Source organism: Neolamprologus multifasciatus, chromosome 9, assembly GCF_963576455.1.
Source record: "Neolamprologus multifasciatus chromosome 9, fNeoMul1.2, whole genome shotgun sequence".
Classification (NCBI taxonomy): domain Eukaryota; kingdom Metazoa; phylum Chordata; class Actinopteri; order Cichliformes; family Cichlidae; genus Neolamprologus; species Neolamprologus multifasciatus.
The window spans coordinates 24,725,959-24,741,160 of NC_140447.1; the positions used below are offsets into that span (position 1 = coordinate 24,725,959).

The 15,202-nt window shown below is 37.4% G+C and overlaps 1 protein-coding gene and 1 long non-coding RNA gene across 2 annotated transcripts; both read left to right on the forward strand.

Annotated features, from left to right (window-relative positions):
* The first annotated feature begins 108 nt into the window (after positions 1-108).
* Positions 109-1,329, forward strand: LOC146511643 (uncharacterized). The gene is made up of 2 exons (XR_014876207.1): positions 109-869; positions 1,262-1,329. It is a non-coding gene; the product is annotated as an uncharacterized LOC146511643 (long non-coding RNA).
* A 3,017-nt stretch (positions 1,330-4,346) lies between these two features.
* LOC146511644 (apolipoprotein D-like) lies at positions 4,347-7,837 on the forward strand. The gene is made up of 4 exons (XM_085173081.1): positions 4,347-4,937; positions 5,033-5,163; positions 5,363-5,448; positions 7,256-7,837. Exons 1-4 carry the CDS (start codon positions 4,827-4,829, stop codon positions 7,486-7,488), a joined length of 561 nt encoding a protein of 186 aa, XP_085029207.1. The 5' UTR covers positions 4,347-4,826; the 3' UTR covers positions 7,489-7,837.
* The last annotated feature ends 7,365 nt before the right edge of the window (positions 7,838-15,202 follow it).

Below are 15,202 nucleotides of genomic sequence, written 5' to 3' on the forward strand. Positions count from 1 at the left end.
CGGAAACAACAGAGCACATGTTCTATGGGTGTGTGACAATCCAGGATTTATGGAAATCTCTCCATGTCCTAATATTGTCCCAGTATGGAAATATTGATTATTGGTCTTTTCAAAATACTCAAATTGGAGTAATCCTTAAGGATAAAAGTAGTGAGTTTTTAGTTAACAATCTCATTATTATAACAAAGTATTACATTCATAAATGCCGATATGCTAAATCCCCCCCTTCATGGCCTGCTCTTAAAAACGAACTCTCCCTGTTCCGTAAATCTCTTAAGCTCATAAATAAGCCCCAAGCAATCAAATTGCATAGATTTTTAGAAGAGTTTGATTTTTCTTAGCCCCTTATTTAAATTATGTGTCTTGTTTATGGAACCTCACTTTTAGAGATTTTATGATCCCCCTTGTCCCCTTTATTTCTGTTCCTTGTTTTTCATTCTTTTTTATTGTTATTTATTTATTTTTGTATTGGTTATTCATCTTTTTATATTATTATTATTATTATGTAGATGTGTGTGTATAGATGTGTGCGTATGCATGTGTATATGCATATATATATACATGTATATATATGTATGTATGTATGTATGTATGTATGTATGTTTACTTTCAGTTATTGTCGATTTCATTGTGGTATACCAACTGCACTGTGGCAGTGATGTGTATTCCTCTAATTGGGAGAAAAGAAAAAGGAGGTGTGATTCTGTTCTGAATGATTCAATATGTCGCTTGTCTCTTTGAGATTGTCATTGTTATTGTTCTAAATAAAGTTCATGTAAAAAAAAAAAAAGTTCTGTTTACCTCGTAAGCTTTGTTCCTGGTTTCCATCCTTCACGGTGATGCTCCGAGTGTTAAGTTCATGACTGGAAGTAAGTTTCCTTAAATATGTTTATTTTCCGATTCTGATGTTGGCCGCGGCTTTAGTTACATTCTGCACCGCATTTTTCATCTCGTGACTAGAGGCATGTGCCGCTGGCCGCCGCCATTATGTAGTAATTTTATTCGGCCACAGGATGGCGCCAAAGTCCCCTTGTTTACAGTTAGAGTGGATGTTTCGGCTATGTATGACATTCTCAGTGTGTTTATTGTGTCCTTTCTGTGTTTGGAGCAAGAGATGTAAGATTGGCATAGTTCAAATCATATATGTTGTGTTATGTGTATATTCAGATGGATGTGTTGGTTTATTTCATTTAATTCTTTATGTTTATCTTAGTGAAGCTGTTGCTGTATATATTTATATACAACTTGTTTGTTACTACAGACTGCTGGCAACACTGAGCATCTAGGTGGCAATAAAACAGCTGGCGGTGACAATCCAGCAAAGTGGAAGCCTGTTGTCCTCCTTCCTGTATCCTGACCGATACACCATCTTGTTAGCTGCTGAACCTAAAAGAACTAGCCCTCACCACGTAGTCCTCAACAATATGGCTCCCATCAACACTGTGCAAAACGAGGGATTTAGGAAAATGATCAACACCCTAGACAAACGCTACACAGTAGTAGTAGTATTTTTCTATTGTTGCACTACCTGCTCTATACACGCAGTGTTGAGCAACGGTGGAGATGGAATTTCAAGTAGTACAACATTTTGCGGCAACGACAAAATTTGAGACATTTGTTGTTTTTATGTTTATTTATTGTTTTTATGTTCAGTCTCAACTGTTACGAAGTTGCGGTTAATAAGTGCAATAAATATTTATATTGGAAAAGAAAATCATGAGATAATCGTGATCTCAATTCTAAGCAAAAAAAATCGTGATTCTCATTTTATGCAAAATCGTGCAGCCCTAATGTCTGCTGTAATAATATATTTCATATTGTAATCTTATCTCCTGCTAAAAAAGGCTCAGGTGATGTAAGTTCTGTTATTCTAAGGCAGGGGTCGGCAACCCGCGGCTCCGGAGCCGCATGCGGCTCTTTAGTCTTTATTTTGCGGCTCTGGGTGGTTTGGGAAAATAAATGAGAAGTATTTAGCTGAAGTGTAATTTATTTATGTTAGTTCTTTTTTTAACTTGTAGTTCTAAATTGGAAGATTATCGTGATTTTGAAATATAAAAATAAAATTATATCTTATTATTTTTTTCATCGCTCAAAATAAGCGTTACACTCGTGGAAGCCGCTATACCCGCCGAAACGCTGTGCATTTATCGAGACTTTCGACCCCAGGTAGGCCAGTTATGGATCTTCGGATCCACATTATGTCAGCAGCTGCACCGTGAACTATGTTAAAACGAACACCGCTCACGCCTCACAGACGACAGCCTACAGTCCTGCTAAAGATGAAAGCCCCGATTTGCAGATGCTGTGCGCAGAGGTTCGGGACGATAAGTCTTATTGTAAACATATCACGGCAGACCCGACGATGTTTCCATGAAGATGCTTTTCAGCATCTCTTTACTGACCACTTTTCACACATGGTTGCTGTACGCATACAGCCGGCTGTAGCTTTTCAGCTCACAGCCCGACACACACCAACAACAGCAGAGAGAGCACAGAGTTTAAGGCAGCGAGGCGCGATTGCGGGTGCTGCTCAGATGTGTCTGCCTCCCATACAGCGGAGTTGCAGACCACGCCCCGCCACACACATTAACCAGGTAAAATACATATTTAGGCAGAATTTTGCAAATATCTATTTTTCATCTTTTAGCAGCATAGTGCTTTTTTCCAATTATTTTTTAAAAGTCAGGTCAAGGCTCTAAAAGTCCAAAGGCGATATAAGGGTGGCGGCTCACAGCAGTTTTTGTTTGCTGGATCATTTTAGTTCAGCTGGGTGTCTTTCCTTTTGTTACATTTCTTTAAGAGTTCAAAATGTGTTATTTACATAAATAAAATGTCATTTTCTCTGTAGCACTTCATGGAGTTCATAAGCAACATACCTTAGTTGCTCTGTGGATTCTTTTAAAAAGCAGTTAAAAGCTTTTCTGTTCAAACAAGCCTTTTGTTGATCTACGTATTTTATATTCTTTACACTTTTTACATTTGATCTTTTGCATTGTGTATAATGTCTATTGATTGTATTGTTTATTTTAATCTTTGTGTACAGCGCTTTGTGACTGCCTGTCTGTGAAAAGTGCTTAATAAATAAACTTTACTTACTTACTTGAGTTGTTCACACAAAGCATAAAGGTAAAAAAAACAATATATACAGTGTTATCTTCATTTTAGATATCAAAAAGTATTTGCGGCTCCCAGTGTTTTCTTTTGCGTGGAAACCGGGTCCAAGTGGTTCTTTGGGTGTTAACCTCTTAAGCCCCAACGCCCCCTGATACGGGGGCAAAAAGCAGTAGATCAAGTAGGCTTGGGGCTTAAGAGATTAAAGGTTGCAGACCCCTGTTCTAAGGTGAGGAAAATATCTTGAGAAATTTTTCTAATAATTAAAAAAACCCAATAGAAAGGTTTTGCTTGTGCAGAATCATCTGCAGCTCAACGTGGCAAAGACTAAGGAATTGATAGTGGACTTCAGGAAGACCAGGAAACACTTGACCCCTGTTTCAATCCGGGGGGTCAGTGTTGACATTGTGGAGGACTATAAATACCTTGGAGTACACATTGACAATAAACTGGACTGGGCTAAAAACACCACAGCACTTTACAGAAAGGGCCAGAGTCGTCTCTATTTTTTGAGGCGACTGAGGTCCTTCAACATCTGCCAGAAAATGCTCAGGATTTTCTACGAGTCTGTTGTCCTCTATGCTGTTGCATGCTGGGGGAGCAGGCTGAGGGTAGCAGATGCCAACAGACTCGATAAACTAATCCGTAAGGCCAGTAATGTTGTGGGGATGGAGCTGGACTCCCTCAAGGTGGTGTCGGAGAGGCGGATGTTGTCCAAGATAAAGACAATGTTGGATAACACCTCCCACCCACTCCATGAGATGCTGGTCAGTCACAGGAGCACGTTCAGTGAGAGACTGAGAGTACCGAAAAGCACCACTGAACGACTCAGGAAATCTTTCCTGCCTGTGGCCATCTCCCTGTACAACGCATCCACTTAACACACTGTTTACTGCTATAGCTACACGTTTGTTTTTCAGCTATTTATTAATAAGTGACTTTATGTATATATATATATATATATATATATATATATATATATATATATATATATATATATATATATATATATATATAGAGAGAGAGAGAGAGAGAGTACTATTCTTATTTAGCGTATTGTCTGTCTTGTTAATGTTTGTTTATAATGGAGCACTGTAACAAAAAAATTATTTCCCCCAGGGATCAATAAAGTATTCTGATTCTGATATCTGCACACAGCTCAGTTAAGAAAGCCTTCATTACTTTAACCAAAGGGAAGTGCACTAAAACTACACCGTAAAGAACCTTCAAAGCGTTCGTGTGAAACAGAAGAACAGGTGTAGCATTGTGTGATTTTCTGCAAAGATTGAAAACCCACACACAGAGATGAAGAGATTCCTAATATTTCACATTACCTTCAAGTAATTACTTAAATGACTACAGGCATAAAAACATTATTCAGCAACTCACATCATAAAATAACTCTGAGAATAATGTGGGGTGTTTTGTAACCCTTAAACCCTTGCAACCCTTGTTGCTTGTGTATAGTGTATCATTTCTCTAAAAAAAGGCGATTCCTCTTATTTCATGTCAGAATCGAGGATGTTGTGTTTTGTCTGAAAACTTGTTGAGTGACATATATATGTTTAATTGGTGTGCCACAACGGTTGCCGCATCAGTACTGACGTGCACATGAGCCCCACCTTGTTAATAACACAGTGGACACAAACGATGAGCTTTAAGCACACGCGTGCAGCATAACGTCAAGTAATCTTCCCCGATCTCCTGAAGGAACCATGTCTCCTGTCTACTTTCTCCTCCTGCTGGTCCCTGTGATCTCGGCTCAGACTTTTCACTGGGGTCCCTGCCCTACTCCAAAGGTGCAATCCGACTTCATCCTTGAACCGGTGAGCACAAATAGCATAATATTTTTGGTTTACTGTCTATGTATACTCAGTATATAAAGAGTTTGATTGAACTAATGGCTTGTCTTTGTTTACAGTACCTGGGAGAGTGGTACGAGATTGAGAAGCTGCCTGCTTACTTTGCAATAGGAGAGTGCGTCCGGGCAAACTATTCTATGAGGGAAGATGGGACTGTGCGAGTACTGACCTCTCAGGTGTTAAAAGTACGGTAAGTGATGAAGGATTGGGCCATATGCTGATTCAGCAGGGCAAAATTAATCTTTAACTTCACATATTCTGTCTGTGCTGGTGTGGCAGATTAGATAAGGAGACTCGTACCACTGTGTTGTCTGTGTGGTAGACTTAAAATTCTGGGAAATAATTAGTCTTTTAATATATAATGTTGTGCACATGTTTGTATGTCTCAGGAATGGCGGTAGGTGGGTTGTAGAGGGGACAGCCAAAGTCATGGAACCAAAAGAACCAGCCAAGCTTGGAGTCCAGTTCACATCTTGTAAGTACCCATCTTATCATCTTCTTTTATAACAGTGTTTTTCTTTACCTGTTTTTGCTTCTTTTCTTTTTTTTCGCTTGCCTTTTATTCTCATAAGGATGACCAGGCTCTTAAAAGTTGTATGGCATGTCTGTATTGGTTTAATTTTTCTTTTAGAAATTGTTGCTTGGTTTAGGCTATAACAAGCTTACTTATGCACTTTTTAGGACAAGGTGTTGAATAAATAATCTAACACTGCTCGTATGTTAGCATGCTAACAGTAGTATTTACGTTAAAAAACTGTGAAACCAAACACGTGATCTCTATTCTTACTGTAGCCTGTTAAAAAAAAAAAAAATCAAATGAATGCCCAAATCATCATCATGTAGATTATAGTGATGGGATTTCCGGCTCTTTTTAGAGATCCGGCTCTTTCGGCTCGGCTCACTAAAAAGAGCCGGCTCTTTCGGCTCCGAACCGGCTCTTCAGGTTGTTTTGTTGCTTTAATTATTTAATCATTTACAATAATATAAAATTATGCAGAAAAGGAATTACTAATGTAAAAAAAAGTGGTTTTATTTATATATGTTTATATATGGCCCCTAGAGACAAAGCACGTACAAACTCTAAAGCATATACAAACTCCAAAAAGCACGTACAAACTCCAAAACACATTTCTAGCGTTTACTGAACTTCCAAAACAGAGCTACCCAGATCACTTAAATTACACAATTGAAAACGTGTGTATTGTTTGTGTATTTATAGACAAGCACTCATATTTATTCTAATAATTTAAAAAAAAAGTTCATTTACCTGTTACTACCACACACCAAATCCGGTTGTTGATACTTCCTGGCTTGTGTAGCCACTAGGTAACAAAAGCTCAACACTGCACCCGAGCATCCTGGAGCACTTCTGTTGTCTTTTGTACGTGTTTTGGAGTTTTTACGTGTTTTGGAGTTTTTACGTGTTTTGGAGTTTTTACATGTTTTAGAGTTTTTACGCATTTTGGAGTTTGTACGTGCTTTGTCTCTAAGGTCCACCATAAATATATTTTATTTATTCACTCCACATAAAATGTAATAAATAAATCATATAATACAAAAAACAACTATTTACATTTTAAACTTTTAACTATTTAAATTTTCAGCTTTTTCCTTTTAAATAAATTTAACGTGAAACAACACAAAACACTGCAAACCACAACACAATTAAATATAAATTAAAATATTAAAACAAAAAGAAGATGCACATTCTCTGTCATATGGGCCTGCATGATTTCTGAATCCTTTATCATCTGCAACTGAAAATAGCGGATGATTACTATACCTTTCTAATGTGACATTGTTGTCCCTCGCTCTCTTTCTCTCTGGCTCTGTTCCTGTGCTACTGTGAGTGTAACTAACGCCCCTCCCCCCTCTGCCCAGCGCAAAGTACAGGCCGCGCATGCGGAGTTTAGCGGAAAAAAGGGCGAGAGAGAGGGTGAGAGAAAGAAAAAAAAAAAAAAAACCCTCACGGCTCCCAATAAGGAGCCGGCTCGCGTCGTTCACTTCAAAGAGTCGGCTCTAAGAGCCATTTCGTTCGCGAACGACCCATCACTAGTAGATTATACTGCCACTTATATAAGCAAAAATTTGACATGAAATCTTCCTGAAAATGTTGTCATTTAATCAAAGTATTATAGTCTATGCTGCCCAAAGAGAGGAGCAAATATGCCTACATAAAAATGTACAATATGTATTGAAGACATCTCTCTCTTTACAGCCTGTCAAAATTGTATTGTTTTGTTCATTTTTGTCTGAGTATCTTTGATTTTTTTGGTTTCCAGTTCTTCCCTACTCTCCATACTGGGTTGTGTCGACTGACTACACCACCTATTCTGTAGTGTACTCCTGCACAGAAATCTTTAAGAGATTCCATTTCAACTACGCCTGGATTTTCTCACGGTCGACCACCTTGCCCTGCGTAATTGTGAATTATGCTAAAAAGCTGCTGATTGAAGAAGGAATCAACATTTCCAAGATGACCTACACAGATCATGAGTGTGAATTGTGTAACTGAGGTCTAATACAGATGTTCATTAGAGTTTTCCTTCCTGAATATTTTATATAAACTACTCAGTTTACCTGTATTACTCTGTGGCCTTTTAATCCTTTGAATTCTTTAGGGCCAGAGAATTTTGTCACAATTTTAGTACATTTTTCACTTAAATGATAAGTTACATCTAAAATATTCATTTGGTACTTTAAAAAGGGGAACCTATATCAGCACGTTAAGGTATTCATTTAAGATATTATTTGATTAACAGAACAATGTTTATTTCCTTACAATAATCAGTGAAACAAGCTATTTTTGGTAATTAAAAAACTATAAAGCTTCTGTATAAATTAAAGTGACATCCATCATTCAATTGTTTCATCTCTTTTCATTCTTCTGCTGAACATTTTTATGACTGATCGTTGTAATTGGTTGCTAGGGGTTCACTGACCGGTCTCTAGGCCGACAAAGAAAAAAAAACAACAAACTAAGAAAAAGCAAAAAATGCAAAACCAAAAGCCTGACAAATACTATCTGATTATTTGGAGGTGAAAAGCCAACAAGGTTAGAAGGTATTTAATGTGGCAGATAACAGAAGTGTTAGACTGTCAGACCCAGGATCCCTGAGCAGTTATGAATTATATTATTATTAGTGTGTGTGTGTGTGTGTGTATGTATATGTGTTTCAGCGGGCGCCTTCATGCCTGGTGGGTGTGGCCCTGCTGACGGTCTGGCCATACCCGAAGCCACACACCTGCTTAGGAGAGTCTTGGAGCTCCCACTGACGCGGGATCATTGCTTGAGACTCCACGTTAGTCACCCAGTTGTGCTTGGTTAGTGTGTGTGTGTGTGTGTGTGTGTGAGTGTGTATGCCCGCGGTTGTATGTGTCCTGACAGCTGCTTCTATTGTGTCCCCAGGAGAGGGGTGGAGTGCCAGACAGCAGCCAGCACGGGGAGTGCTGGGAGAAGAATCGACACGGAAGTCTGGGGAAAGCACGGGGATTTATTGTTTCATACACTGTAAATAAATGCACTGTTTACACACAGAGCACCGCGCCTGGGTCCTCCTTCCCTACACCCCCACAGTCTGCCAGCCAGACCGTGACATAGACAAACTTATAGTCACTAATATTTAGAACACTCATTTGTTCCAAAGTTTGCAAATTTAAAATAATCAATTAAAATGTGGGTTTTCACTGAATGTTTTGGTTCATAGAAGAAGAAAAATGTATGCTTGTTAGATAAGGAATGTATTTGTTTCATGTTGTTATGCATGCACGACTATGAGAAATAACAATTCAAAACTATAATGTGCAGCAAACTGAAAGGTTGTCATTGACAGACAGTGCAAGTTCTCTACCAGCAATAACACCGATGCATAACCAAAACATGCTGGTATTTACTGTTATGTTAAAGGTGTTAGAATCACAATATTATAAATATCACACCTTGTGTGTGTGTGCATGCGTATTTTTTTCGCAATGCTCGTACTTTGTGATTACTCACCTGATCCACTGACTTTATCTTCTGATCATGTGAAGAGAGTTAGCAGTGGGAGACTTTGTACACGGTCTGTAGGCTGCTCACCCAATCAGAAAATGGGCATAGTAGAGCCTTATCTAGAGCCAGTCAACAGCCAGTCATCCTCGTGTTTTTTCGATATATTTATATGAATCTAATCAAACCAGATAATGATTAAGAAGCAGAAACACATGGGATCTGGATAAATTAAATATTTTATTGCTTGTCATAGTTACAGTGTTTTCATAATTTGGGCACGTCAGCTGCTATGTAACAGGAGCTCATACACTCAGTGCCTACCAGCGTCAGACCACCATATGACATCGGTGAACAGTTTAGGCAAGAAAACTTTAATAGCTTCAATCAAAGGGAAATACACCAAACTGCAATCTTAAAAGTTTGATGTTATTTATTTAAATATGTTATAAAACACGTACAAGTATTTTCTGAATATCAACAGGTGTTTCATGTAATTGAATGATTCATAATTGTTCTTTTTTAGTTTTTTTTTTTTTTTTAATTGTTACACAGTATAGAATAGTGATTGTGAAACCACAAGATCTGGTGTGGCAACATGTGGTATGCAGGAGTGATTCTCAGGAGTGATGATACGTGGTCCATAAAAGGTATAGCCAAAGTTGTGGATCCCAGCAAAACTTGGAGTCAACTTCTCACCTTGTATGTAGTTTTCTTATCACCCCTCTTTACAGCTGTAAATATACTGCTTTTGGCACCTTTTTATTTCTTCTTGCTAATTGTCCTTTTTTTGGTCATTATTACTCTTTTTGTTTTTCTTCTTCGTTTCCTAAGGATAATTAGGCTCTTAAGATCATTACAAACTGATGAAAAAAGACAACAACAAAACAACTAAAACAATATTTTGCTTCACTTATAGGACCTTTGTTTACCTTGTAACCATTCAATAAGCTTTTCTGAACTCATCTTGATTGAAGGCACACACAATAATAACAACACCAGTTAACATGTAACGCAGTAGTTTGTAATGTTTGTAATGCCACTGATATTAAGGGGCTCTGTCACAGCCTTGTATCATTTATGTATATTTATATATATATGTAGCATATGCATTATGCTGGTATTTGCCAATGTATTTTGAGACTAGGTTCAAGTCTGACTTTGGAGGAACAATTCGTACATGGAAAATTATGAGATCTAGAGATCAACAAAAGTCACACCCTTTGGCTGCACCTAGAAATTATTTTTATGAAAAGTTTTAAACAGAAGTGAGAAACAGTGAGAGAGGGCGGCCTTAGCAGAGTTAATTGCCCTCGGGTAACGCGACTGTCTTGTTGTTAGCTATGAACTAGTTCTGTTGTTTAGGGCTGAACAGCCCAGTTAGTAGACATTTGAGGTTGTGCTGAAAATAATTACACAAAGAATTACACAGTTTTTACTGTTGAACTGTAAAAACTGTGCCATGAACAAAACTTGTGGTTGTACAGTGACTGAATTTCCAATAACAAGGGGCCCGATAACCCAAACTCCCAAAACACGTTTCACAAAAACAAAAATTCTTTCTTTTAGTAGATTTCCATGCACCCTTGAGCATCCTCAAGAGGCTCAAGAGCTGGTTTAGTGTTCTGCAACCAAGATGAATCAGAATTTTTAAGGAATATGAGGAGAATTGGCCACAGAGATGGGCAAATTTTAGTATATTAGCGTATAAGTATATGTTCATGACATTGTCCCTGCCTTTTTTGCACCTTAAATGAAATATGAGAAACTAATGATAGTGAAAGATGTCACCACAGTTTTCACTTATTTGATCAATATTTCAATAAATGATTAAGATAGGGGAGACCGGGGATAGTTGTAACATTTTTGACATTTCTGTCTGTAAATTAGAGCTCTTTTAAGGTAGTGGATTCAAAATGTAATGCAAAGTATTTACATGTCTCGGCTATTAAATAGTGCAGCTATTTTCTCTGCAGTACAATTACCCATTGCATGGTATGGTCGCAAACACAAAGAGTGAAATGTTACAATTAACCCCATAGTCTGGGTTAGTTGTAACATATCCTGGGGTGAAATGTAACACAATGAAATAAGGGTACTAACAAAACATTAACATGTAATCTTTGTTAATTCAACACATGAATGCACTTAGAGCCATTTATGTAGCTATGTGTGTGTGTGTGACAGAATGCAGAAATCTAGCTTTTGAACATATGCCAACCCCCCAAAAAAGACAAATTATGGAATTTTCTGCAACTGAATATTTCATTAATTTTGGTTGGTCTTCCTTGAGTTTGGCCTCATTGGCTCAGTGGGCATTATAACCTACAACGCTTGCACCAATTTTAAACATAACAATGAAGCTGAAAAAATGTAGTTGTTCACCAGCATCGCAATTCCATTACTTTTTATCATGGCTTACCTTGGTGTGGTTTGCAAAGTGCTTCAGATAGAGGAGGAAATCTGTTTCTTGCACCCATCCTGATTTATTTCCACTACCAATACTTCCTACTGGTCCATCTCTGACACAGTGGTCTGCATAATGTATGTGTGGGAACACAAACAGTGGAGGAATTGTGTTGCCAATGGCATTAACCGCATATACAAAAGCGACCAGTGAACCTCTCTCTGCTGATGTCGTTGCCCCAACTTGTTTAATATATAAGTTAAAGTTAATATATAAATAAGTTAAAGTAATAGTGTGGTAAGTTGTAACATCTGCATTATTGTTACAACTAACCCAGACTGTTGCTGTTACAACTGACCCAGACTCCTATAGCCATGAACTAGCTAACATTGCAGCCAACAGCTAAAACATTAGCACTAAAGACCTACACAGAATATATCCCCATAGACATACAAATAACATAATTTAAGTTTGATGAGTTTAACTGCAAAGCAGATAATGCTATTAGAAATTGAAATAAAGTAGAAAAACTTACTTTTTGGCATACAAATTACTTTTTTTTGTGTTAAATTGTCTGTGTTTGACAAAATGTGCTGATTTTTCACATGTGATAGCAGAACTGAATTGGGCATGCACAGGATGAGTCACATCATTTGAAACTTAGCCCTGATTGGAGAAATTGGAAGTGTTATAACTGACCCACGTTACAACTATCCCCGGTCTCCCCTACTTAAATTTTGGGAAGGAGCTGATAAACTATAAAATATATTGTTGTAAAACATCACCATATACTTTGAGTTCCATCAGCATCTAAACATAAATCATCCTGACATCCTGAGTAGTGAAAGAGCGGGGTTCTGAAAACGATGAAGCCGGGAGTCCGCTGCTCTCGCCGGCTGGAGTGACCATTGAACCCCCCGGCTTGCTGTCGAGCCGGTGGGTGACAGACGTCTCCGAAAACGTCGGCACACAAATATGCGATGTCTTGATAAACCAAGCAGATATTTGTAATTTACACCGTTACTTTCTCGCCTTAAAATATGTTAAAAGTTTATTTTGTGGCCCAGAAAGATTAATAAGAGTAATTTTAAAACTTAGTAGCGGCTGTCATTGTTGGCAGCTGAAATTTGGCTGGGCCTCGCTATGAATTCTGGGATATGGTGGGCCACGAAGGACACACCCAACCCATCCTTCAAATTTGGGGAAATGGAGGACGCATTTGTCGGCGAATTTGAAGGAGTCGACGAATTGGGACAGCCTTCGTCGCCTGGCTGTGACTTAATCGGCCTTCAAATGCGGCCTCCGGAGGATGCAGCCAACGTTTTGGGACACAGCCGGGGAGAAAAAGAGTCACGTGCCTGTGCCGGTGTTTGTGTTGTGGGTTAATTAACAGAAGGGAGAGAGAGAGTGAGGATAAAACACATAATATAAGAATAATAACATCTCTTAACAAGAAGTTTTTTTTAATTAATTAATTTTAGTTTTTTAGTTAAATTTTAAGAACTGTTTAACAAACACTTGTTTGTGCAGGTTGTTTTTTTTAAAATAAAACCTACACCTGCAGCTCTGTTTAACTTCTGACTTTGTAAAAAATTAATGAAATATAAAAAAGTCCACCTTCAAATAAATAAAATGCAGCAGTGCACCATTAATATTATAAATATGATATGTAGATATTTAAAACAACAGCATATTAAATGATACTAAATGATACTGTGTGCAGGTGATAATATTTTTAGGAAGCAGAATTTGAATGCAGACCAACTCAAATGTTGAAGCCTACAAATATATCACCCAAGCTTTCATGTATGATTGTTCATGCTCTGAAATTGTGATGTCTGAATTTGATAAAGTGTGCATTGCTAGGTGTAGCAAATCATTGCTTATTAAATCGACTGTGTTATCTATTAGCACCAAACTAATAGAGCTATCACATAACTGAGAAACGTGTGTGGCTTATTACAAATGGATGAAACCACATTTTACCTTAATAAAGACAGTAATCTTTAATAAGGTGTAGAAAAAAGAGGTGAGTTGTTTGTTGCTGTGGTAAACAAAGAAGTGTACTGAATCTTTTGGACTACACAGAGTGATGTAGTATTGACTGTGATGCTGATTTGAGTTGTCTCATTCTGTATTTTTGTGCTTTGTCTTTTGTTACACAGAGTGAAAGAGATTTTTGGTTTTGCCTTTGCTGGTAAGTAAACAGTGATTGTAACTGAAGCAGTATGAACCTGGCATTGCATAGCACATTTGGCAACTTACATACAGTAGTATGACTTTTTGTGATATGTTTCCATTTACTGATGGGCAAAAACACAAAGTCAGGATTTATTACGTGTAGCAGCAAAGCCCCCACACAGGACCTCTGACTGTCCCTGAAAATGTCCCTGAAGTTTAATAGACCATTTATGTATGATTTCAATTTCTTATGGCTTATCAAATCCAAACATAGCTAAATGTCAGTTGTTCATTTTCTCCTTATGTTTGTGGATTTAAGTAGCAGACAAAACAATGAAAGTGTTTTAGGGGAGTCAGTATAAGTGGTTGCTCAAACACTTAAGAGCTGCAGAGGTATTGATCTATATTGTCTCTCAAATTCTGCTGATGTATTACATTAAAGTCAGAACACTGTAGAAGTATTTTGCCTGACTCGGTATAAGTAATAGCTTTAACAGTTAAGCAATAATAAAAACAAAGAGAACCAGAGGTGTGAGTGAACATTGTTAGGTACATTACAGCCATTATGTCGAATTAGTTTATTACTTATTTAGTGAATATAATGTGTTTTAAAATTAAATAGAAATGTTGCCAAAAAGGGACATTGCAACATACATAATTATTCCTAGCAACTGGTACAATGAAAGGAATTTTAAGTTTAATATTTTAAGACATTTAATTTCACAAAACATTCTGCACCTCTTTTATTGTAACATGTCAGTATTTACATGTATTTTAGGATTTGCATATTCATATCAGACTAACCAAAACATGATGAGGTTTTCTGTTGCTTCTGATTAAAAGAATTACTTTGTATTTAATGTTTTTAACCTGAAAGGACATTAAAAGTTTTGGTTTTTCAGACTTTATTAGCTCTGACCTGTTGTAGGAGCCACAAGGCTTCTGTGTAGGAAATATTTGGTGTGTCCTGCACTTGTGCCAACAAATATTGGTGCCTGTTCTTTGCATTTCTGTAGTAATAATGCTTTTATTACACATGCTATAGCCATGTGAGGCACTGCAGTTCAATGATCTCCTCTTTAGACTAAAGTAAACTTAAAAAAGCTTAAAGTAATTGAGGATTTTACTAGTTAATTTGTGTCACAGTAAATTGGATTGTGTGAAGAGGCTCAACAGTCTGAATCATCAAACAGTGATCTGATGAATTGTTTACTTTCTCTAGACTGCTGATCTGATCGTCTCAAGTCTGGTAAGTAAAGGTTTGTCTGAGGTGCAATGCTGGGAAATGTTTCTCATTATAGGAGATTCAGTTTAGTGCAGTGAGTCAGCACAGCTCTTGGCAATCAATCTCTTATCATCATACTACATTTTTAATTAGGCCCTAATATCGGCCATGCTAAGTTTATTGTAGATTTAGCGGAGTGTGTATTAAACATGCCCCATATTTGACTGAAAAAATGTAGAAACTGCTGTATAGGAGTCATCTGTCTCCAAATTTTTCATTTTGCCAAAAGTCATACTGAGTAAATTATTTTTTACTTTTATGTTAACGGCTCCCCAGACATTATGATATACTGTTGTACCAGGTAAGTAAACACAGAAACGGGAATTTGAGACCTTTGGGCATTTAGGAACATGTGAGTTGAGTGCATG